This window comes from Ambystoma mexicanum, chromosome 2p (genome assembly GCF_040938575.1).
Source record: "Ambystoma mexicanum isolate Mex_15411 chromosome 2p, UKY_AmexF1_1, whole genome shotgun sequence".
NCBI classification, from domain to species: domain Eukaryota; kingdom Metazoa; phylum Chordata; class Amphibia; order Caudata; family Ambystomatidae; genus Ambystoma; species Ambystoma mexicanum.
This window is the reverse complement of record NC_090923.1, coordinates 1,446,654,930-1,446,679,205: the sequence shown is the minus strand read 5'-3', so window position 1 is coordinate 1,446,679,205 and position 24,276 is coordinate 1,446,654,930. Positions and strand designations below refer to the sequence as shown.

The window sequence follows — 24,276 nt, the reverse complement described above, 5'->3', positions numbered from 1 at the left end:
TCCTTAGCCCAAGTTTGGCCTCTCGGAATGACTTCGAGATCAGGCAACCGAACATTTGACTTGGTAAGTAGATCGAATTTAAACCAACTACAGTTGAGGTCTCCACAGAGGAGTACGGAAACGTTATGTTCTAGAAAAGTGTGGTCGATTTCATTCAATACTGACTGGATGAAAGATGTTGATGAGATCATAGCTGGATTCCAATATCCATTTATTATTAAAAGATTGGAAACAGTGGCTCTCAGCGAAAGTTTGATCAAAGTGCTTTGCACAAATGGATTTGGGTTAGTGGAGGCTACCAACGTCCACCAGTTCCGGATTTTCAAGAGAGTTATTAGACCTGCAAAAGGCCGGCCTTTTGGGTTCTTGCCAGCTGGGTTTATCAGCGTGGTAAAACCATTGCGTGAAGGGGGATCACGTAGCCACCTTTCTTGTAAACATATGACGAATACATTCTCCAAAGGTTCGTTGAATGTATTAAATAAATGTGTGAATCCTCTCGTATTCCATGACAGTAGAATTAGCTCGTTGTTGTTTGGCGTGAGGTCATTGCTATTTACGTGGTCCGTTTGGAAATCTTTTCGCGTTGTTAGCTCTTCTTTCAAATGACTGATGCGTGGCAGCATCTAGAATATCGGGAGATGAAGCTAGGGACTGACGCAGGGCCGCTCGCTTGGCGGCTTCATGGCTTACTTCATGGTCAAGATTTGTCTTGGAAGATGAAATAAATCTCGGGGCAGGTGGCTCGAGAGTAAGATCAAAACCATAGACCAAAAGATCTTCATTTGCTTGAAGTAGCATGTTTTTTACAGCCGCTGAAGAAATGTGAAGAAGGACTTGGTCAGAAGACGTTTCAGTGATATATTCCATAATTTTAATATCATCTGATGAGATCGCTCGCAATGGTGGAATACAAGCAAGCAATTTTAGGATATTTCCTTTGTTTAAATTGACTTTGTTGCCATCTGAGTGGATGTTTTGGAGACAGAGTTTCCACTTGCATGCTTGAGTCTCAAGGTTTGCGGGTGCAGAGACTCGCTGAGCTAGAGGCAAACGTGATTTTAGCTGATTCGACGTTTGTTTAGGATTTAACTTTCGAGCTTAGCGCTTGCTGAGGAGGTCTTTTCGTCATGGGAGAAAATTGTCGATCGTTGGGTCTTGCCTGCAGTGTCCTCAAAAGTTTTGTTTGCCTCTAGATTCCTCATCGTTGAAGACCCAGTTGATTTTGCGGCTTGGGCTTCAATAGAGACAATGGTGGAATTCTCAGGATCAGCTGAGTAAGTCGATAGATTGCATAAGTCAACAGAGGGATCAGAAATGCCATTGTCAGAGGAAGAGTCATTGAATGCTATACGCTGGCGTTTTGCCGAGATCTTTGAAGGACTCAGTGTGGCACCTGTCGATCTTAATGGAGCATTGCTGGCAATGCTCTTTGCAGTAGTTGTATGAGTTGATCGAGTGAACAGGCTTGTCTTCTTAGGAGTTATGTTTCTTATGAATTTTTTTATCTTTTGTTGTATTTGTTTCGGTGGAATACTTTTTTTTTGGATTGCTGTGCTTGTTTTCCAGATGACTTTTTCAGTTTACTTTCAAGGGTTGTATTGATTGTTTTTGCCGGACCTTCGAATATGTTGAATGAATTCACTGACGTGGAGGTTTGAGCTGGTGCGCTTCCTGTAAGCGGAATTGCATTTAATGCGAGACTGCTCGCTTGAGGGACTGGACCTTGCATATTCTGATTTGGATCTCGAGCATCATGAGAAGGAGCCAACAGGCTCGGTGGTGGACCAGGCTGTGAAGGTTCATTAGGAGCTGTCACAGATGCAGTTATAGGTTGAGAATGAGGAGATCCAGGTGAAATGTCTTGTGTCGTTGGGGCGCCCCATGCGGGGATGTTTGTATTTTTTCGCATCCATTTCACAGAGTCCAGGAGGCCCTCCATTAAGGCGTTGTTTTGACAGTGATGCCATGCAGCTAAATCGCTCAGCCTGTCTTGCCATCTCACCGCTTTTTCAGCATTAGTTGTCATTTGAACTTGAAGAAAACTCGAAAAGTGTTCTAATTTGTCAATTTTAGACATTCAATTGGAAATGGCAGCACCTTGATCACTTATAGTTCCAATCAGTGATTCAAAATTTTTTGTGAATGGTGCTAGGGCATCAGCAGAGGCGGCTAGCACATTGTTATGTATCTGATAAAGCGCTTCAGATGAAATGCCAAACGATTGAGGTGCAAAATCATGGAGTGACGAAGAGCAAGCCGAATTGTCCAGATTGTAATGCGGATTGAAGGTGGGAACATTTTTTTGCAAAATTCATTGGATGAACTTCTTTGCCGAACTGAGGTTGCATAGGGTGCGGAGTACTCGCATTCAGCCTTGGAGTTTCGTGCAAGGGAGGTATGATGGAAGTGCGTTTTGCCTTGAGCTCAGCAACTCTTTGCAGGAGACTAGCACGAGCAATCGCACTCCGATCGAGGTGAGTGGGGAGTGGATTGGATTTTGGTGCTAAGAGTTGAGGAGTACTTGAAGGATTGGCATCAATGACTGTTAATTTATACTCGACATAGAGGGTCGCCCAACATCAGGTGCTTGGCAGGCCAACGCACTGTCGTTCTCAGGTTCAGTACATTCAAGTGCTGCTCCTAAAGTAGGTCGACCTGCTGGTTTTAATATGGTGAAATCAATTAGAGAGCAAGTTGGATTGGTTGTAAGTAGGGAACATGGAATATTAACAGGGGGCCTCAATACATTTTTGGCGTTGACCAAGCCAATCTGTAGACAATGCGGCTGAGCCGGGAAAACAACTAGAGATTTCTCCTGTAGCAGAGTGTCTTTGGCCGTAAGAGGACAGGTCGACGCCATAGTAGGCATAGATAGTCGTTTGTTATTCAGAGCTTGTTTGGAACTCAAGTTATTCGTCGGGAGGTTTACCACTCCTAGATTTGAGATTTCTAGCAGTTATTCATCAGTCACTAAGTGTGATGGGAGACCTTTTTGTGTCCAAAAATCAACAACATATGTAGAATTACTGTTCTGAAAGGGCGCATGGGCCTTAGAGACCGATTTCATCGGTCGTGATGTGACAGACGCTTTAGCGTCAGACCGAAGCGCCGGAATGGCGGCTGAAGCGCTGAGTGAATTCAGCAGATCCACGTTGGCCGCTCGGTGTGCTGACAAGTCAGTTTCGCTGGCAGGCGTGCTTACAGAAAGTTCACCGTTAGAAGCTGGATTGCATTCGAGATTGATAGCAGGGGTGCCTAGTGAGCGAGAGTTGTCAAACTGGGCTGGTGGAGCTTCCGATGAAACAATAGGCAGCACAGATGGATTTAAGTCATCAGCTGGCACGCATCGCTCGTCGAGAGACGACGATGCTGGGGTCGTTAGAGAACTGGTGCCCCCTGTTGTTATTGGGCTTGTTGGTGCTAATGAGCTATTTGCAGCCATAAGCGCGCGACCAGTTGTTTTGCTTACCTTAGACCCGGCGACAGCTTTCATCCTGGACCAAGGGTTTGTCAAGCGCCGTTGCAGTGAAGATTTCCGGGTTAGTGGGCCGTCTGCCAGTAGGGTCATTGTTTACGTCACCGCGGCCAAAAGGAGCACAATCAAACGGAGAGAGCAAGGGAGCGGACTGGGACTCTGCTCCTTGCTCCTTGACCCGCTAGCCCTTTGTTCAATCGAGGTGACACAGCTCCTCAGAAGAGCCCTAGAGTCGGCAGACGGCAGAAAAGCAGCAAACAGCAGGAGTCACAGCAGTCACCCTTTACGCGTGGATAAGGATCATTATATGAGGTTTCATTTAAATGTTTTGTTAACTAATGAGATTGTTTATTTGCAAGCAGGGATTTCTAAAGATTTCGTGCAGTGTTGATACTGCATTGCTTTACATGTAAAGGACAGTTTGTTTAATCTTGTATTACAACGACCTGCCCTGCTGCAATTACGTATTCAGTATTTTGCCAGATTTCTACAAAGTTTAGCATGGGTCGAAACTGACCTCTCATGGGAGAACATGTTGAAAGGTAATTCAATTGCACCGTCGATAGATGTAGTGAGATTTTTTTTAAAGGTTTGACTTTCTTTTTAAGCTGTTCAAAATTGGATCTTATGTATTGAACTAGGGAGCAGTCAAATATTTTATTACGGAGAATTGATGTTATGAATAAATAAATGTAGGGGACTTAGATGTGTACATTTTAGGGGTATTGTATTGATGAATTTTGTTCTCATGTGTAAACTGATGTTGGAATTTTAACGGATACAGATATGTAAATTATAGCAGTATTTATGGTGATGAAATGTTTTATAATATGTGAAGATTGCAAAGGTTTGATGTAAAACATAAGAAATTAAATAAATAAACAATGTTAATCACACTATACCCTTTGACTGCATGCAGTGCTCCAGCAGGAGTGAACAAGGTCTTTAGAAGTAGGGGTTTACCCCAAGAGGATTCACATTAACAGCTAGATATAACCAACTCCCAGAGGCACCAGTCTCCAGATCAGTTTTTATGGTAAATTTATTATGTTCAACACCTTAGTTAAGGAAAAAGAGAATCCAGGAACAAGAAATGGGGGCTGCCATTTCATAAGGCAGTAACCATTTGCCACTCCTCTCTAAAGCAAATGTTTTTAAAAGTTAAGAGTTCTAGAGCAACTGCTTCGAAGTTATCCAGTGCAGGGAAATAAAGGTAGGCCAAAGGGGGTTAATGGGTTTAAGAATATATCATGTTCATCCCCTGCTGTGGTCCAGGAGTCTTTGCTGCAATATTGCACTAACAAGGCCTCTTTGTATTATCATGCCTACTTTCTACAGCGCTATAACTATTGCTCAACTAATACACTAGAATCCACAGATTATCGTGCTACATCTCACAAATGAGGACTACAAATGTACTATTACCCATAGACATTTAGTTTGCACACAGACTTTGCTGCACAAACCATTGTACTAATATACAAGTAATCCTGCTGGTAAAATAGTTCAGCAGATTGAGTGTTCGCTACTGCGATAATCTGTGTGCGATGTGCAGATTCGAATCCCAGCAAGGCCAACCAACTCAGCCTTTCATCCTTTACGAGGTTGTTAAATGTGTACCAACTTCAGTTGGGTAATAGTGTATGTAAATAAGTCCTCTGTAAAGCGTTTTGGCGAACATGCTCTATAAATAACTCCTCATTATCATGGCTCCATCATTGTATCAATCAACATGGACTCCCTGGCTCATCATGCTAAGCCATCCTTCTGTTATGTGATAGAACCAACTGCCATGCTTATGTCAAACATCCCTTGGATTCCATCGCCCATTTCCTTGTCTATAGTGCAGAAACCGCAGCTATACTAATATATGCAGGGCTCTGGATAATCATGTACAATTCCTAGCATTGATGCAGGAACCATTGCTAGATTAATGCAATAGGCCTCTGGACCATTCTACCCCACAGGGACCATCACTACGGGATGTACTAGCACCTCATGGAGTCTAATGCACTGATGTGGTTCAGGATCCTTAACTTTTCTATTGAGCTCTACCCCCAGGATAATTGATCATGCTCTGGTTCTAGTGCAGGTACCATCACTGTGCTAATGCACCAATAACATTGGTCTGTGGGGTCCATAGCCCCTGCCACGGTTAGAGTCTATTGCTTCACTTATGTGCTACCAGCCCCTGGATCATTGGCCATCACCACCTGCATTACGGACTAAAGTGGATCATTGTAATTCCCACCCCTACTGCATGACTAGAACAATTGTTGCACTTGTATAAAAAATAAAGTATCCTTAACCCATCTTGCACTCCTCCCCTCCTGCCCCACCCAAACTGCTGTGGTGCAAAAACTATTGCTATCCAAAAGTTACTGGGATCCCATACATCAGTGTTGAACCCCAAATATACTGCAGGAATCCTCCCCATTAACTTCAGTAAGTACCTCTCTTTTTTGTCAGATACTCTCACTCACATATTCAAAACAGGCCTGCCACGCCTCTCCGCCGCTTCCATCTTTGTTATTTTCTTTAAAACCTTCAACCATCGACCTTTAGTTCTATCCCAATAGAATTAACAATTTGGCAAGAAGATTTACACAAATGTCAGAGACACCAGCAGAACTCACCGGATTCACGTGCACAGAGGGGATGGAGGCTGTAGAGACGGATGAGTGACTCGGCGAGTTGGGTAGAGACTTGCAGGGACCAATGGAAAGCTGCTGCTTTTTTCGTAGAGCTACAACCTTCTGAGCCACTGAGACAACAAAAATGACAAAGGGAAAGAGAGAGAGAAGGGAAACAGATGAAATGGGTCCGAGTGGATAAAGGGAAGGAGAGAAAGAAAGCGAGGGAAGAGGAGAGAAAAAAAAGAATAAAGAAAAAAATGAAATATGTGATGTGATGAAGGCAGAGATGAGCGAGCTAGAAGTGGGGAAAGGAATAAAGAAATAAAAGTGCACAGGGAGTAGCAAAACAAAATGTAGAATGCATAGGACGGATAGGAAGCATAGCAAGGTTAGAGAGCGACTCAAAGTAAGAAGAATATGAGAGCTTAGGAGAGAGCAAACTGAGTCAGCATAGGAAGCAACACAAGAATTTGAGATCATAATTGGAGAAAGGAGGTGAGCAATGAGAAGTGACTCAGTGGGAAAGGAGATGGCATGAGAACAATAATAATGACATGTATTACTATCGTAATTGGACGAGGCAATAATGCATTTTGCCAGGAGATTTGGACTAATGGCCATGACCACAACCCTTGTAAGTCTTCAGTGGCAAGCAAAACCAGGTGCCTTTTATGGGCTCGAGATGAGGGCCCACTCCAATCTCGTGGAATTTCATCTTGGCAGTGGCTGAGAATGATAAGATGGTTAACGGCCCGTTGGCTCGGTGCAATAACCCCTTGACCACGAGAGCATCAAACAAAGTGATGGTAAAAAATGTTTTTTTGATTTGAGTTATCACACACCGGATAACTAAATGCGGGGGAGTGGCTTTACCTGAAAGCTATATAAGAAGCAAAACAGAATGGGTTTGTGGAACCTATCTTACCACCATGCAACCATCTGCCATCAATGCATTATACCTCAAATCCAAACTGGGGATTCTCTCCCTTGTTATCTATACTAATTTTGTGGAGGAGTACATCACGAGTTGGCTGGTATCCCGGTGCGATACCGCTCAATGTTATTTGCATTACCACAACACGGTCCGGTGCAATTTGTGCCGGATCCCGAGTTGCGGGAGGACGGTAAGTCCCCATTCCCCATCGGGTCCATTTGACCCAATCAGGTTGGGGTGGTGCCATTATCTGAAAACGACACGAAAATTGTCATTTTTACCTTCAGCAAAAAGCTGGAGGTAAAAATGCCATTTTCCAATCAACTCGTGATTTGGCCAGCCCTTAAATGAGGGGGTTATACTGTTACCACTGCATTTAAGGGCTCAGGCCAAACTCGTTATAACAATATCTTTTGCAGTAGCAAACATTTAATTAAATCTATGGGGCCTAAGCAGTACTTTCCTGGGACTTGCACACAAGCATGCTTTATTTTGGAAAGAGTAATCTTTATCAATGCAACTTCCTTCCTCATTAGGTGTTTATGTTTTTTTCTATGCTATGGTTTTTATTTATCAGTATTAAGGTGATTCGCCTATTATGGATATATTTTATTGCAAACGGTTGTTTTTATTGCTTATGGTTCACGTGCATCATGTTCTCTACATGTAAAGGTTTTATGAATCCGTTATCCTGAATCGAACTATTTTGAAGACAATGATGAATAAATAGGCAATGAAGGTAAAGATCCGAGTAACAACAAAAAGTGAAGAAGGGTAAAAAGTGGAAAGAGTCTATGGAAGAAGGAAGGAGATGCAGCAAGTAAAGAGATGTTGAGCGGAGTGAGGGGAAAGCAGGAGAAATGAAGAGAACACATAGAAGCAAGAAGCAGATAGAAGTTTGAGAAGAAACCAGGGAAGAATGGAATGTATGAACTAAAATAAAAATAGACTGCAAACAGATTATTAGGTTTCAGCCGTATAAGCAACAGAATACAATTTTTTCAAGAGAATACAGCATTATGTGCACATTTTTATAGGCTTGGAATCATTCCCACGCTATCATTCTTACTGCGAGTAAGGACTGCCAGGCGACACTGGCCAATGTACTTAAATTGACTTACTTTAAGCACTCTGGCACTTGTCTTGTGAACACTGTACCATTGCGAGGTGAGTCTCGAATTGTGCCTTAATTGAGGGAGCAAAGGATTTAAACATGCCACTCCCAAGATGTTCTTCGCTACAGAATATCCACCAACAATCACATCTACACCTCTCGCTCTCATCTCCATAACCCTTACCCCAACTGTTTGCCGCTGGCAGGGTATTATTTAGTAGCCAATGGAGCAAGAATACAGAAAGAAAAACTGTTTCAGGAGTGTAAGGAATGCATGGAATCAAAGCAAGACAGACAAGTGATCACAGTTCAAGGGTGTTTATTAAACTTTAAAAATGGGTGAGATAAATGCCTAATCTAAGAAGAGAGCAAGCTACGACCCTCAAAAAATAATACAGTCGTGGTAGAGTTTAGAGTCCAATAAAAAAAGGGCCAATACTAAGAAAAACCTATTGCCAATCCTTACTGCTAAGCTACAAAATAGTGTGGGATAATGTTCACCAAGAAAGAAAGGAGTGTTCTCAAAATAATAAGTCACGATGTTATGGCTGGCGTCTCCCTTCCCGTCGTTTGAAGCACGGGACAAGGCGAGACTCGAGCACAGCATACTTCTGGGCTTTTCCGGGCCGACTTTACAGTTCCTTTTTACAATTTCATGGCCTTCTGTGCCCAAGTCTCTTTTATGCAAAGTCTCTTGCTTCAGAGGGCCTGATGTATTACAAACAACAAACAAAAGTTCCTTCTATTAATCTTCACGTTGGACATTTACTCTTCACCCGAGGATCCCCTTCAGCCGGGGTCCGATCCCCTTTACAACATGAGCCTTCCTCAATCAGGCTCAGACAAATAACTTATGGTGGACATCCCTCAGTCGGTTTAAGTTTGTCATCACAATGCAGTTCATGTATCTTTTCAATTCACCGCATCATCATCTTGTAATATTCAGGAAATGTAATGTCTTTTTAAACAATCTCTGGGTTACCTTCTCCACTTTACTTAGGTCCTCCTCGTTTGGGGTCAGACCTCCTTAACCTGCCTCCCAAAGCATTTGCCATTTCACACAGAGACTTGCAAAGGGCCGTTACGTCTCGCTGGGTCACTCTGTAATTCTTTGGCAAGTACAGGTTTCACCCTATCGCAATTTTCATGGCATTCCCCTCAGTAACGCAGTTAATTACATTTTAACGCATCAAAGACTTTTGACTGTACAAGGGGTTTGATTTTACCCTTTTATGACCACTGACTTCTCACGTCGGCCTTCCCTAGTGCCTCTTGGTTTTTGTAGTTTTTCTCACTTCAACATATTCTCCTTATTCGAACGAGCAGGGCATTCGTTAGACTATCGAATGAGCGCCCACGCGGCGCCGGATCACTCTAATCCTAATACCTAGTTGTTCACAAAAGACCCTTGTCTATTATCTTCTTTTCTTTTATGCAAATGTTGCCACTGCAACTTTGAGCTTAACACAGTCCAGTACACTATCAGTTTCCTCTGACTGACCGGCTGTGCTGAACTCGCTGTCTTTTCTTCCGCTGTAGTCAAGGACAGTACCACGGCAACAAGCTCTTTTCCCCACCCTGGCTATCAGTGCTTGAGGGCCCCGTGTACCATTGACATCTGTCACACCAATCGCAAGCTGCAATTCCCAGTCTTACTGTTCTTTTATCAAAGGCTCTGTGGCTCTGGGTTGAAAAGGGCAAGGGCAACTCCCTCTTTGTCGTCCTTTTGGTGTCCTTTGCCATTCTCCTTTGTTTGAACTGCTGTCCCAGAATAACTGCTTCCTTATGCGTTCATCCTTGCTCAAAGTGTGCTCTTGTGCTCCACCTTTTATCCCTGTGGGGAAGGGAAAGGGCCGTCAGTACATCCCGGGGTGTATAGTTATTGGCAGTTTCCCGACTCTGCCTGACCCTTGTGTTGGGACAAGTCAGGTAAACAGCTCTAGTGTTAGTGTGTTGTCTTTTGTGGTGTGAGAAAGAGTTCCTGTAGGAAAGGGGTGGGGGTAGAGTTTCTAAATATCCCACTACCACTCCCTAAAGATCCCCCATCCAGGGGATCCTCCTGCACTGGTCTCTCCCCAGGAACTGGATGCAATAGCAATGGCTGTGTCCTGGCCATCTGGATGACAGATCTCCTGGGACTAGCAAGTGAGACACCTTCAGATTTCTCACAGTAGGTAGGCGAAAAAAAAGTACTGAATGTTTTGCTGACATTGGACCCCACATGTGATGTTTATGTGGGTTTTCTTCTAAGATACTTCCTTCAAGAAAGGGAACTATGTGAACATATGAAACCGTAAAACAGAATGTGTGACAATATTCCAGCGATACTCCAACCACACTTTCACATTGCCTCTTAGAACCCAGCAGCCAAATAAGTCTGTTCTACCTAACTATCATTATCAGGTGGCTAGATAAGGACACCTACAAAAGGTTTGCTTGAAGGTCATGTTGATGACCTACATAAGCTACATAACTCTGTACTCCAGCATCCTGCTCTCTCTTCTTTTCAACTATTTGGGATAGCTTTCATCACAAGCTGGACATGAACAAGCTTGCCCAAAAGAGGATGCAGTCACTTTAAGACTTTAAAATGGGAACAGGTATGTGCAAGCATCCTTCAGCGAGCCTGGTCCTACCCCAAGGCTTGTATCACTGACACATCCAAGTTCCTGCTTCCAATCTATGTGGTTGGATGTGGGAAGAGCTTCTCCTTCAGCTCCCTTTTTTGGGGCATTTATTTTTTGCCATCACCCCTTCCCAAGGAGCTTATATTTTGGATAAAATTGCCTACTTTTTTCTCAACATTGTCTCCTTCTCTGTGCATGCCATTCATGACAGGATTCAAGCAGTTCATAGGATGTAGTAAGCACTTCAGTGGCTGACCCTCAGACTCTGCGTAAGCGGTCTTGAGAGCTTCCACCCAGTGAGTTCTCGGCAATTGTTTGTTGGTATAAAACTCTGGTCGCTGACAACACGCTTAATCTCCATGCTCAACGTGAGTCTGGTACCTTGGCCATCATGGACTTCGCAGAGGCATGGAAGACTGGGCATCTTAGCGGTAAAATGTCAGGACTGGGCATGGTCGCCGATTCAGCATCACCTTTCAGTACCAGTCTCAAGTACGCAACATTAGATATACCCATTGGACCTTGCACCACCTGCTTAGGACGTCACTCTAGGCTCACGCGTCGGAGTACCTCAGCGGGAAAACACAGAGCCACAAGACTCTGATACCGGAAGAACGTTTCATGCCAGACAATGTTCAGAAGATTCTGAAGAAAAGTGTTCCTGCCATGGCTTCACCCGAATAGACAAATATCACTCTAAGAACCACAACATTCCTAAGAAGGTGGATTTCAGTTCATGTTTTCTCTGGTCTCAGTGCCGCTAAATCGGCACCAATGGTTCTTTATTTAGCTATTTCAGTAACGGCAAACCATTAGCAGGCTGAATTTTCCTCTTTAGCTCATACAAAAAAGGATCACAGGCCTCATTCGGCTCCAATAACATCTAAGACATTTTCAAAGTATATAAAGCACAAGAACAAACTCCTGGACTCAACCTGAAGGCAGGATTGCCAATGTTGGTAATTGGAACCAAGACAGGTTACTGATACAGAGTCTTGTCACTTTTTCCCTTTGAATTATTTCACTGTATTGCTTCAAGATATTTTTGCTGCACTTGAAAGGTTTCCCCTGTGCCTCACAGTTGTTTATGGGAGTGGGGGAGAACACCCTTCAGTCTCTCATTCTTTGGTATCTATTTTTTGCACGGATGTGCATGTACCGGGACTGTGGTTTTGAATGTGTACCATAACACAGTTAACACCTTTGTAAACACGCTTGATATTCCGGTTGTATTTGATGCTTCCACATCTTCAGTACCCAATATCACTACAGCTCCCATGAATTCTGTTATGCCGGACCGGTTTTTAGACATTTTAGCCTTTGAGCTTTCCGACAAGGGGGTAGCATCAAAGGGGCTTTCGTCCCCTTCTCTTTACCTGGTACCAGTGAATATTCCATCTGTGGATCATCCCCCTTCCAAGATGTCATAGGACGATGATGACATTGCTACTTCCGAAGAGGATGAGTTTCCTATTCATTCCTGAAAGCAATTTCACTTGGTGAGGTCTAAAGCTATGCAGGGTCTGGACTTTCTGCTGCCTGAGAAGCATGTTGCTTCAGGCCTCGTTTTCAAGGTTTTCTTCTCATGCTTCAGATAAACCACTTCTAGCGATAGAGACTCCTTTAATGGAGCAGGTTGTGCATAATTGCTTGAGGCCTCATTCTGAGCCTATAATTTCGAAATCTCTGGATTCTAAATAGAAGACTGTGATAAAACCTACAGACTCCTCACTAAATCCCTACATAAAGTCTCCTAGAAGGTGGCCAGAGAAAGGCAGACGCTTTCTGATCCTGACCTTGGGGGTGGTGTTCTGCGGGAGAATCACCTGGGAGGAGAAAGGGCCCAGGGGAATGAGGGTTCCGTGGGATGAGACAGTATTCATTTTCCTCTAGGGAGGATATTTCATCAATGCAAAAGTATGGCTTGATGTAATGACCATATTTGTGTCCCACAAGCTAACAAAGTAATAGGCATCGGAAGAAATACAATCCTTCAAAAATCCTCAACACTTCTAAAGCGAAAAATGCCCAAAGGTGCAGTGAAAGAGAATCTGTGAATAATAACAGCTTAAAAGAACTGCATTCCTCTTTTCAATCAAGTCTGGTGATTGATCCTTATAAAATTCCCCTAACAAATATTATAAGTAACAGATGAGTTTAAAAGTGAAAATGAAACCCGAAAAACTAATTTTGTCATTACGGAATTCAAGTCCCATAATTCCCTAAGTACTGGGAAGAAAAGTGTTAAAAAGGTACAATGTTTCAGGAGTGATCAGATTGTTAACTCAGATGACGCACACCTGAGGGAGACAGGGGTTTAAAAAGTCCCCTCGAGTGTTAAAAAGGTACAATGTTTCAGGAGTGATCAGATTGTTAACTCAGATGACGCACACCTGAGGGAGACAGGGGTTTAAAAAGTCCCCTCAGGTGCAGGCCAATAGTAGGAGGAAGAAGCAGAAGCAATGTGATTCGTGCAGGCAACCAAGGTAGGAAGAGGGAGAAGAAGCTGGGACCACTGTCAGTTGCCGGTCCTGAGAGGGTCGCTGTCTCCCGAAACCTGAAGTGCAGCGGTCACGCAGCGGGAAGCATTCAAGAGGGAAGCTTGACCCGTGGAAACCGGTTCTGCTCTTTTTGGAACTGTGAATCAGAATCCTGCTTAAATCGTGGGAAGGGGAAATCACCCAGGTTATAAGGAAAGACTGGTTACATTACGAATTTAGTTATTTATTTTGTCTTTGAACTGCCATATATTTCCTTATTTATGTATTGTATGTATAAGTGTGAGGGATAGGTATCCTTTGTTAAAGAGTTTCCTTTAGTTTATTTTAGGCAGGGAAATCCTCGTCAGGGTAGAGATAGTGAGGCATTTATCCAACCTTCTAATGTAATAAAATGGCATTTGTTAAGAAACCTTCACAAAGTTGTCCACCTCACATTTCTGACCCCTCGACTCCCAAAGATACACCTTTTGTAGTTGTGGAGAATCTCCTGGCAAATCAGTAGTGGTTTCTGCAGCACTATGGGCAAGAGTCCTATTCAAATCCATCTGCATGTCAATAAAGAACTTACTGATAAAATGTACAGGGTCATACATTCTTCTTACAGTATGCATTGGCATGCCTATCTTAAGACCTTTGTTTCATGCTGTCATACAGGATAAAGACCTGGATCTTCCCTTTGATGGGAAAACCTGGTTTTCTCTGTTCACTGATGAAGTTCTTAAAACCTGAAAGACAGGTTGGTATCACTGCTAAGTTTCTTAGTGCCATTTCTACACCTTAAATCAGAGTTCCAACTTTCCATGGCCTTCAAGGCTCTTAAGGCAGGACAAGCAGCTTAGGGGAAATAGACTGCTGCTGCTTCTTATAATGGATTTCCACAGAAGAAAAACAGATTTTGTTTAAGAGCACAACCAGCAGTGTCCTCTTCCTTCAACCAGGACTCTGTACAACCCCATCCCTAAGACAAGATGACCTGGGAGTATACTTTCATTCCACACCAGGCATCCCTGGTGGGAAGGAGGCTTTCCTCCTTTAATGAAGCATGGTTGTGCATCAGACACAACCCTTGGATGTTCAGAGACCTCAAAGATGGTCTGTTTTTGAGCATTCCTCCTTTGCTGCTATCGTCCCCTCTAAAGTTTCAAATGTCTACTCCAGAGCTCTCGGAAAAAAGTTCTTCAATCTTCCCCCAGTTCAGAGCTGTAGATATTGATCCAGATAGTGAGGGGATATGGGTTTCTACTCCTGATACGTCACAGCCTTGGAGATATTGTGTCAGACCAATCTCTTGGATCTCAACGAGTTCCTTCCTTTAGAAATCATTCAAATGACGCGCTGGTTCTCTAGGTGGGTGATTGGCTATCATTAATGGATCTGCAGGATTCCCATTTCCACATTCTGATCAAAAGGGTCCATGTCAGTTCCTGAGGTTCATTCTGCACAGCCAGCACTATCAATACAGGAGCCTTCTACTTGGCTTCAATTCAGCCTCCAGAGTGTTCATGAAGGTACTCTCAGTATTGGCGGCACACATTCAGCTTCAGAAAATCCACATTTACCCCTACCGTGATGACTGGCTTATCAGAGCCTCGTTCTGGGAGGAAAATCTCTACAGTCTCTCAGTCGTGTGCAGCACTCTTGATGACTTGGGCTTCTCCATAAATGCGAAGAAGTCTTTCTTCCTTCTGTCTCAAACGGTCTAGTTTATACGAGTGAACCCAGACACCTCTTTCGGTCTGTCCTTTCCCCCTCCTGACAAAGTTCTTGCTCTGAGACAGATGATTCACATTTTCAGTGTCAGGTCTCAGACCTCTTCATGGTGGTTTCAGACAGAAGCTCTTAAGCATGATTGCATCATGCAGCCTGGTGGTGTTCTTGGCCAGGATCAGGAAGAGACCTTTGCAGATGCACCTGCTTTTCAGCTAGGATCAGTTGTCAGACCCATAGTCATTGAAGATGTCAATTCCGGAGGAGATCCAGGCTTCTTGTAAATGGTGTACTCTAAAGCAAAACCTTCTCCGACGGGTTCCTTTTTCCCCTTCCTGTTCCTCAAATAGCTGACATCTAGAATTGCACATTACATTTTGTTCAATTCTATAATGTATTGTATAAAGGTTTACGTAAACTATATTCACAAGTACATTTTTTAATTCTGAGAATGGGCTCTTCAGTATCCTGGTAGGGAGGGCATGGTCATGCCCATGAGACTCTCAGGGGGAATGTTCAGGAGAAGCTTCTCCACATACATTATTTAGTGCTAAAAGCAATTTTTCTGAGTTTCAACTCCTTTTTCACCCTCATAGAAGGGAAGGTGTTCATGGGCAACATCACAGCTAAATTCCTTCTGAACAAACCAGGGGGAGTCCCCTTCTCTGTGTATCTCTTGTCAGCTCAGGGATTGGTGCCTCCTGAACCACATAGTTCGTTGTGTCCCATCGGGAGGGGGAGCTTAATTTAGGACCAGACTCCCTGAGCATGCTTTTTAATTCCACATAGAGTGGGAATTGAACAGGTCCACCATCATTCCGTTCTTTTGAGAATGGGGTTTCCCCAATAGTGGACTGGTTTACGATGGAGAACAACCGTCTGTCGTAAGTAAACCTCTCATCCTGGGTTGGGTCTCCATTCCCTGGGAGACGCATGTAAACTCCACTGGTCAGGGAAAACTAAGCAAGTCCTCTATTCCCTCTGACTCTTTAGTTAGTTGTCGGACTCTGCACACCTTCATGGAGGCTCGCATTTGCAGCCTGATATTAGTGGCTGCTTACCAGCCCTGGAAAATGTGGTTCTCAGACCTACTTTCCAAGGGAGTATTTCAGTTCCTTCAAAAGACTAGAGACCTCCAAGTTCAGCAGGGTTGGGGGGCAGCTGAGCTTCATAACCGCCTTTCATTGCTGAGCATTAGCGTCTGATTAATGAGGAACTACTTAACAGCAACTCTGAGATCTCAGGTTTAAATATCTCGGTCATGTGTACAGCAAGGAAAAATTCTATAAGAAAATAATACAGGAGTACATGGCTTTGATCCTGGCACTGTGCTCGAAGCATATTCATTCTCTAAAAGTCTTGTTGGAAAATGTTTTGTCCTTTATGACTCCTTTAGTGGATTCGGGCACTCAGGTTCAGTCCTGCGCATTACCTTTCTGCGGTTGCCACTTAACTGAATACTGCCCAAGGAGAATTTTGCTTTAAAAAACGAAATTGTCAGAAAGGCATTTTGAGGGTCTTCTTCATCCCCACCCTCCAAAGAACCTGTTCCACACTGGGATCGTAACAGGTTGAATGCCATTAAGAATAGGCCATTTGAACCCTTGCTCTCTTTTGACTTAGGCCTTCTCACTTGGAAGAAATCTTTCTTAGAGGCAATGACTTCAGCAAGAAGAGTGTTGGAGGACAGGCTCTTTCCTCAGAAGATTATATTGCTTTCATAAAGGTAAGGTCACTATTCAGACTGTGCCATCTTTTGTACCTAAGGTTCTGCTGATTTCCATTTAAATCGAGAGATAGTCTTGCTGTTCTTCCACCCAAGGCCTTACACTTCTTCAGCAGAGGAGGCTTTGCACAATCTCGACGTTGCTAGAACTGAAATTCTACCTGGATAGGGATCAAATGTTTCCAGAAATCTGACCGTCTAGCACCGACCATAGTTTTTCACATGGGAACAAGGAAACTAAAGCTGCCATCTTGAGATGGATAGTTACTTGTATTTTTAAGGCTTACCAGCTTTCTTTTTTCCAGGCTCCTGAAAGACTTCATGCTCATTTGATTCGACCAAAGGTAAGGCAGCATCGGCAGGCTTCCAGAAGCATGCCACCATTGTGGACATATGTAAGGTAGCCACTTGGGTCACCCCTCACGCCCCTTTGCCAGGCACTACTCTTTTGAAACATCCTCCAGGAAAGACTCTCTGCTTGACCAGCAGGTGTTGCACAACCTTTTTGTTTGACCCCTGGCAGACATGTACAGTTTCCTCCACCCATTTCAAGCATCTGCAGAGTCTGGTTTCCCAGCAAGTGTGGAAAGAGGGAGAACAGGAAGCTGGAGTACGGAAATAATTACCTTTATGTTAATTCCAGCACTTCTAGTCCATGCTCTCTCCTTCACATTGCGCCCCCTCCCCCGGCTGTCCTCCTTTACGTATATTGTGACGTTTTACTAGAAGGCATCACCTCCCGGCCTCATGGGAAGGGGCTCCCCCTCTGCAGGAGGTGATGCCGCTACCCAATAGTCCCCATGGGGGTGGTATAATGCGGGAGGATCTCATGGGGATGGACTCCTCTAGGGATGAGTACGATCATCTAGGTTACAACCTACCAACACACACCCACACACTCTAAACTCAATTTCCTCAAATAACCTCTTCTTAGAGAGTAAACGTATACATTATCATGTAGAGAACTATAGGGAACCTGAAAGTACTATGACTAGGCAGAGTGCAGGAAACAAAGATCACTTACCACACAAGTACTGGTACGAAGTGGCCCTGCGTCAGTATCAAGATCAAAACAACAACAAAGATGAAGGACTTATACAAAAAGCCAGTTGTGACCTGACTACATTGTATAAAAACCCAAGGAGGGACAAAGACACGTGTCGACTCCAACCAATACAGGCAGCAGCTGTGGATACTCTCAGACACAGGAGTTTCAAAGCCGCTTGAAATACCAGAGAAGGAGAAGCATGGATGACGAAGCGGAGCTGCCACAGCCTTTCTTCTCGGGTGCCGCCGGAGAGGTCCCGAAGGCCAGAAGGAAGCCAAACTTTGCAAGGAGGTACCGTGCTGACGTAAGAGACGCGGAGAGAAACCCAAAGAAGCTGAGCTGCAGAGAAGGAGACTGCGCTGCCTGCGCAGATACAGAGAGAAGGCCAAAGCAGCAGAGGGGCAAACCCTTGTCCCTGGAAGCCACTGTGAAGGTAAAGGGAGGTACAGGAGACCCAGAGGGGACTTGGGGTTAGAGGCAAGGCAGGCATTAAAGACTCTCCCTTGGCCTAATAGTTGGGACAACCAGATTGGTTCTCAAGTGCTTCAGACCTACCTGAAAACTCCTCTTCTTCATGTCAGTGGATGGGGGCATTCAACTGATCACCACAGAAGGGTCAAGGGCCCACACCCAAGAAGAATAAGAGTCAAGGGTCAATAGCCTTAACGGAGTGAACAATACGAGTCATCTTTCTCGTGACAGTACTCGGCAGGTTAGTGAACCAGGTCTGCCGAGTCTAAAAAGAAGAACCTGGGTCTGGGACCCAACCACATTTGGAACTTTATATGGTATTGAACATAGACAACACTGGAGTGTCCAGGGGAAGGGAGTCATTCCTCCTGGCCTTAGCCTGCAAAGTGTTAAAAGAACCTTCCAAGCATGGAAGGGGAGGTATTCGTCCCCGCCCCGATACACCAATGAACCCCTGATACATCAATGACCCAAGAGGAGAAGGGTTGTTGGGCTTATTTGTTTTGCTTGAGGATACTTTCAACCAGGGGAAGGGTGGGAACTATTGACAATTCCCAAACTGAACTGTGATTACAAAACCAGGAGAAGGGAGACATTCTCCTGGGCAACAAACAGTTTAGTCTTATCTTCTTTAGTGACAAGTGTGAGGGATAGAATTAAGCATTTTTACAAAGGACGGTGGACACTTAAGTTAAACAGACATTCTGACAGATGAAGCTATCTCACCCAATAGGAAGACTGAAGCTTGAGAATTAACAGTGGTGGAATGTGGTTGTCCGAGTTGAATGTGAGACATAGCCAAAGTGAAGAGATGACAAAAGAATTATTCTTGATCCCTTGCCTGTTTTATAATAAATGCAGTGGTGTGCTAGAAACTCTATCCTATGGTATGGAGCCCCTAAAATGTTAGGCTCAGACACCTGAACTTCAGAGATTTTAGAGGGAACTCTAGGGTCAACTGCTGAGTCTGCCATTTGGGAGTTATGTGGGGCTAATCCATTTAAATAAGATCTGGTGCCCCTAAAATAGAGGATTTGTTTGGTGTCTTTTGTAATTGGATCAAATTAAATTGTGCAACTACAGATTTGGTGGGTAAATGCTGCTGGCAAAACAAGGTATCCCTGGGGTGTGATCACAACTTGATTAAACAATAAATGCAAATTTGCAAAATTCTAAACCGGACACAACCTTTGAACACAGTTAAACGATCAAGTAATTCTCCCTTAGTGTATGTTACGACTTACTCTAAACAAAGCTATCATATTGCAAGACTTGTTAGAAAAAAACTGGAAACTACTGGCTTTAGATGCCCATACTAAAAAAACGTTTTCTAATCCACCTCTTATGGCATATATGTGGCCACAATTTGAGGGATACTCTTGTTAAAGCTGAGACACCACCTAAAACAATCCAGAGCACATTGGCAAAGGCAGGCACCTATCCTTGTTTTAATTGCAGCAATTGCAATGATGTTCAATGAGACAATACACCACCCTTGTACAGGTTAAAAAAAAAAATCAGACTAAAGGATTATGCTACAGGCAATATACATGTTACCTATGCTATTAAGTGCCCTTGTGGCATGCTCTATGTAGGACAGACTACCACCTGAAAAGTAAATGGACTGAACATAAATCCAACATAAGGACCCATAACATGAGATCTTCACTAACCCGCCTGTTCCTGTAAAATGTCCATAGTATCTCACAAATTAGGTTTATCATTTTTTAAGTGGTACACATACATAGAGGGGACCTAAACAGGAAGTTGTCACAGCGAGAGGCATTTTGGATAAACCGCTTGGATACTCTAACGCCTATAGGAATGATCAGAATTTACACTGTTTTATATAATATCTAATATTTGTCAGCTGTTTGGAAATGTGTTGGATTCCTTTGTGTATAGGCTTACGTGACTATTGAGATTTTGACAATATATCTTAAGATCTCAACCAGGATAATATATAATTTGAAGATGATCTGTACTTATTGTGGTCTATTATCTGTTTTTCTGATAAGAATTTGATATTCACAATTATATGCTGATGTGAACATACACAACTACATTGTAAACATAATATGAAATGCTCTAACATGTGTTTTATACTTCTAGCAGGCTAGCTATATGCAAATGGTCTATATTGACTTGGTTTATTGACCATCCACTTAATTGTAGGTTATTTACTTTAGGATATGCAGATTCCGGTCTCAAGGTTAGCATAATAGATGGTTCTTTGAGCTTCTTTGTAATTTACATTTTGTATGTCCTTCAATAATATCTATTGGAATTGTATTTTACCCTGTACAGATTTCTCCTATCATGGCATTTAATAGTACATTCAATATTTTGATCTTTTATCTCAGATTATATGGCACAGTCTCTTTTCTCAATCTTATCTGTTATTTAATGGTGTTTATGTCTTCACATTATTACGCAAAAGATGTTATGTACATGATGGCGTCTTTATGTCCATCACGAGTTGTGAGCTATTTTCATTGCATGTATAAGTATGGATGAAGACGCAGTGTGAACACTTATCGATGAATTCAGTGGGTGAATTTTCTGACACTATATGTTACCGGTAAGCATTTCCACTCGCAGGTTGTACATTACGATATTTCGACTTTAAGATCGACACTGAGGATCATTAATTATTTGTATGTGGTTATTTTTCTTCAGACAGATTCTTCTTTGTACTTTTTTCACACAACGAGGAGTTTTTGAAAAGATTTGAATTGAAGGTACTATTTCTTTTAATTAGTCTTTTGATTTCGATTTGGCTTGTATTGTTATGTTATTTTACTAGCATTTTCTCTTTATTATTACTTCTCAGCTCCAGCACGTTACTTGAAATAGTTCTAAAATCACTAATGAAACTCTGTACATCTATGTTTGTGATTCAAATTAAATGACTTGGGGCAATCTTAATTATGTATATAATAATTTTAGATTATATTTACTTGTCGTAGATAGATTAGAATCCATTCATCCTAAACCTGTACTTAAAGTTTACATATTTGGTTTCGTTCTTACTTGATAGTTTGATTGACTGCCTCTGATGAAGGGAGGTTCTCCTCGAAATGCGTTGAGCATTAGCTGAATACATTTGGATATGTACTACATCTTTTTGGATTTACTTGCTCTTATAATTTATGTAAAAACTCATCTCAAATGTTATTTGGAATAATCTATTTTAATGGATTTGTGAATTATTTTTTAATCGATTCAACTAAGTTAAAACTGATATTTTCCTGTTGTATGGTGTAAAGGGTACAGTGGTCTCTCTAGTTGTGGATCCCTCTTCTACATTTGTACTCTTAAAACGTCTGGGCTAGAGTTGTTTTGTTCCTCTGCACCTGAACAGATACTAATACAGATACATTACTTACCTTTGATATACCCTAGGTGAGCGATTTGCCACATATATTTTTTAAATTGTAGAATTTCCCCTAGTGTTTGTTGGAGCTTGAGAGTCTCAATGATCTAGGAGACTAGCCATAAACGATGAATTCAGTAAGATGAGCAGGCTGGAGGAAAGGAAAAGGGCCAACTACCAAACACTGAATGCACTAGATAGTTCCATGCTTTTAAGTCTGTGGTCAAGGGTGCTGCGAAGAGAAGATGCTTAACACATATTCTTTCCCGTCACTGCCAATGTTGTGGTCCGTAGTGTCTTTCCCCCACAATATCTGCAATTTGACATGTTCACGTTGGATACTCCCTGGCTTTTATCTGCCCAGTTTTCAAGGCCAACTTGTACACATATCTGAAACCCTATCTGAAGTGTTCAGGGATATGCTTGACTATCATTGGTCCACTAAAAGTCCCAATAAATAATGATAGAATTTTCTATTGCACTTAAAAACAGGACCATAATAGTTAAATTGCAATGAGAACTATTGCGCTATCAGAAAAGATTAATTATGATTTCACATAATCAGCTGCTCTTGGTATCAAACTAAGACTATTAAGATGTGCAGTTTTATATTGCTTTTGTCTTTTTGTATGGTCCCTCATGGTCTCCATCCTCATTAGGAAAGGAAAAGGGGTTGACTGTATTTTTATCATCTTGTCTATGGTAGGGCACCCCTTACTTCACTTACTTGATCTAGTTTGTTTGAATTTTACTTTACACCATCTTTCTTAATGTCAAACGAGGCTTTGAAACTAGGAAAGGGGTTGTAAAACCTTCTCTTAGGTTATCCTCAAATGACGTTGCAAACCTTTTTTTTAAAAAAAAGGTTTTGAACTATCGCAAACAAACTATATTTGTACTTTGAGGTCTCTTACCCAAGTTATTGCTGCAGGAAGTAGTGTCTGTAACGATTGTGTGTCATTTGCCAACTAAAATCAATTTGCAACCCATGGCATAGTGCTTGAAGCCTCCCACAAATAGTACTTTCCTACCGTCATGGATAATGGAAGACCTCTGTTGCTCAGCATCGGAACATTGATGGTCTCTGAAATGTAGGCCATTATAACCCTTTAGGGACTCTCATATCTAGGTCACCTCATCCAAAGGCCTGTGAATGATAGATCTCTCTTAACAAGAATCTCACTAGAAAATGGCAACTTGTAGGTATGTGGGGGTACATTCTTCTGCCTACAATATCCTACCAGACTAAAGTTGACTGATGAAGGTCCTCCGCTACTTGGTACCTAGCTAAGGCACAGAGCGAGCCTAGGATCAAACGATGATTAGCTCGGTTATCTAGGACCTCCTTGCAGCCTGAGGACTTGACTTGAAATAAAGATGATTCTTTTCTAGAATCTGCTTGAAGTAAAGGTTCTGAGAACTATAGGGCCACTGTTATCTAGCACATCCCTGCATACCTTGGACTGGTAACAATGGAGGACCTTTAAAATGCACCTCACTGCAGCCTGTAGACTAATGAGAAAGGGGGGAATTCTGTTAGGACTTCACTTGTTTGGTATGACCAGAAAGGTAGACCTTAAGGTGACGGTGGCAACCATCTATGGTAATTGTATCACAGATAAGGCTAACTCAATGGTAACACAGCAATAGCAGGTGCCACACGCATAATGCAAAAGACAACATCTAAGTATTTGTGGTTGCGCACTACTACTAGTGGTCAGAAAACAAGGCAAAGTTCTCGAGGAGGTAGTTTAATCAATGGAGTCAATGAACCAATGGGTTGAAAAGAAATACTTCATTTATTCACTTCAAAAAATTGCACAGCATAAACTAAGAGGAACCTTTAACAATTAACCCCCAAACATTAAGGCACTACATCTTTTAAAATACTGGTAACAAACTGAGACAGAAAGGTCTCTCTAATAGGCATCAATGTGGTGAATGTTATCCTATGGTAACATTTATACAAGCGTTCTGTTGAAGAGACTGAACAAGAGTAAACAGATGATTCTATTGGCATTGGACCTTCCCAGCTGTTGATAGAGTCTTAATAAGGTTGGACAAAGCACTATATAAGATTGTCTGGTAAAGCACCTTGGAGCTCACACTTCAGGAGTCCAGCGTACTTAGACATGCAGCAGCCACCTCTGGGTAGGCACAATGGGGATTTAGAACAGGTACTGCAGGCATTGAGCTCAGAAGCAAAGAAGATTGTAAACACTTCTGGACAGGTGAAGATGGTTCATGATCCAAGAGAACGGTGAATCATCTCACAAAGGGCAGTGCAGATCCAAAAGCTAGAATCATGTGCATGCTTTGTACAGAAAAGGAGATACTCAGAAACATTGTTTGGATGGGCTGCAGGGCGCAGATGGACACATGATGGATGGAAGGAGCAGATTTTGGTTTTGAAAAACAGGCAGACAGGTCCCCCTAGACAGCAAGTTAGCTACAAAGCTCAGCATCCTCTATTCAAATGTCACAGCAACTTGCTTACACTCACGATTATTGAGATTTTCCATAGTGTGTTCAATATACATAATAGGTGCTAGGGAAAGGAGCCTTTGCAAAAACACAGGACGCATTGTGGACAATAGTGCACCTTCACGGGAGATTTTACTGTTTCCAATCATTCAAAGTCCACATGGAGTCACACAT

The 24,276-nt window shown here is 42.6% G+C and overlaps 1 protein-coding gene across 6 annotated transcripts in view; it reads right to left on the bottom strand.

The window, feature by feature from the left end:
- AGAP3 (ArfGAP with GTPase domain, ankyrin repeat and PH domain 3) overlaps positions 1-24,276 on the bottom strand; it is a 1,746,798-nt gene that overhangs the window by 1,058,007 nt on the left and 664,515 nt on the right. For all 6 annotated transcript variants that reach the window (XM_069646010.1, XM_069646012.1, XM_069646011.1 and 3 more), the window contains exon 7: positions 6,115-6,242. In XM_069646010.1, the coding sequence (XP_069502111.1) occupies positions 6,115-6,242 (128 nt within the window). The remainder of the gene's footprint in view (positions 1-6,114; positions 6,243-24,276) is intronic.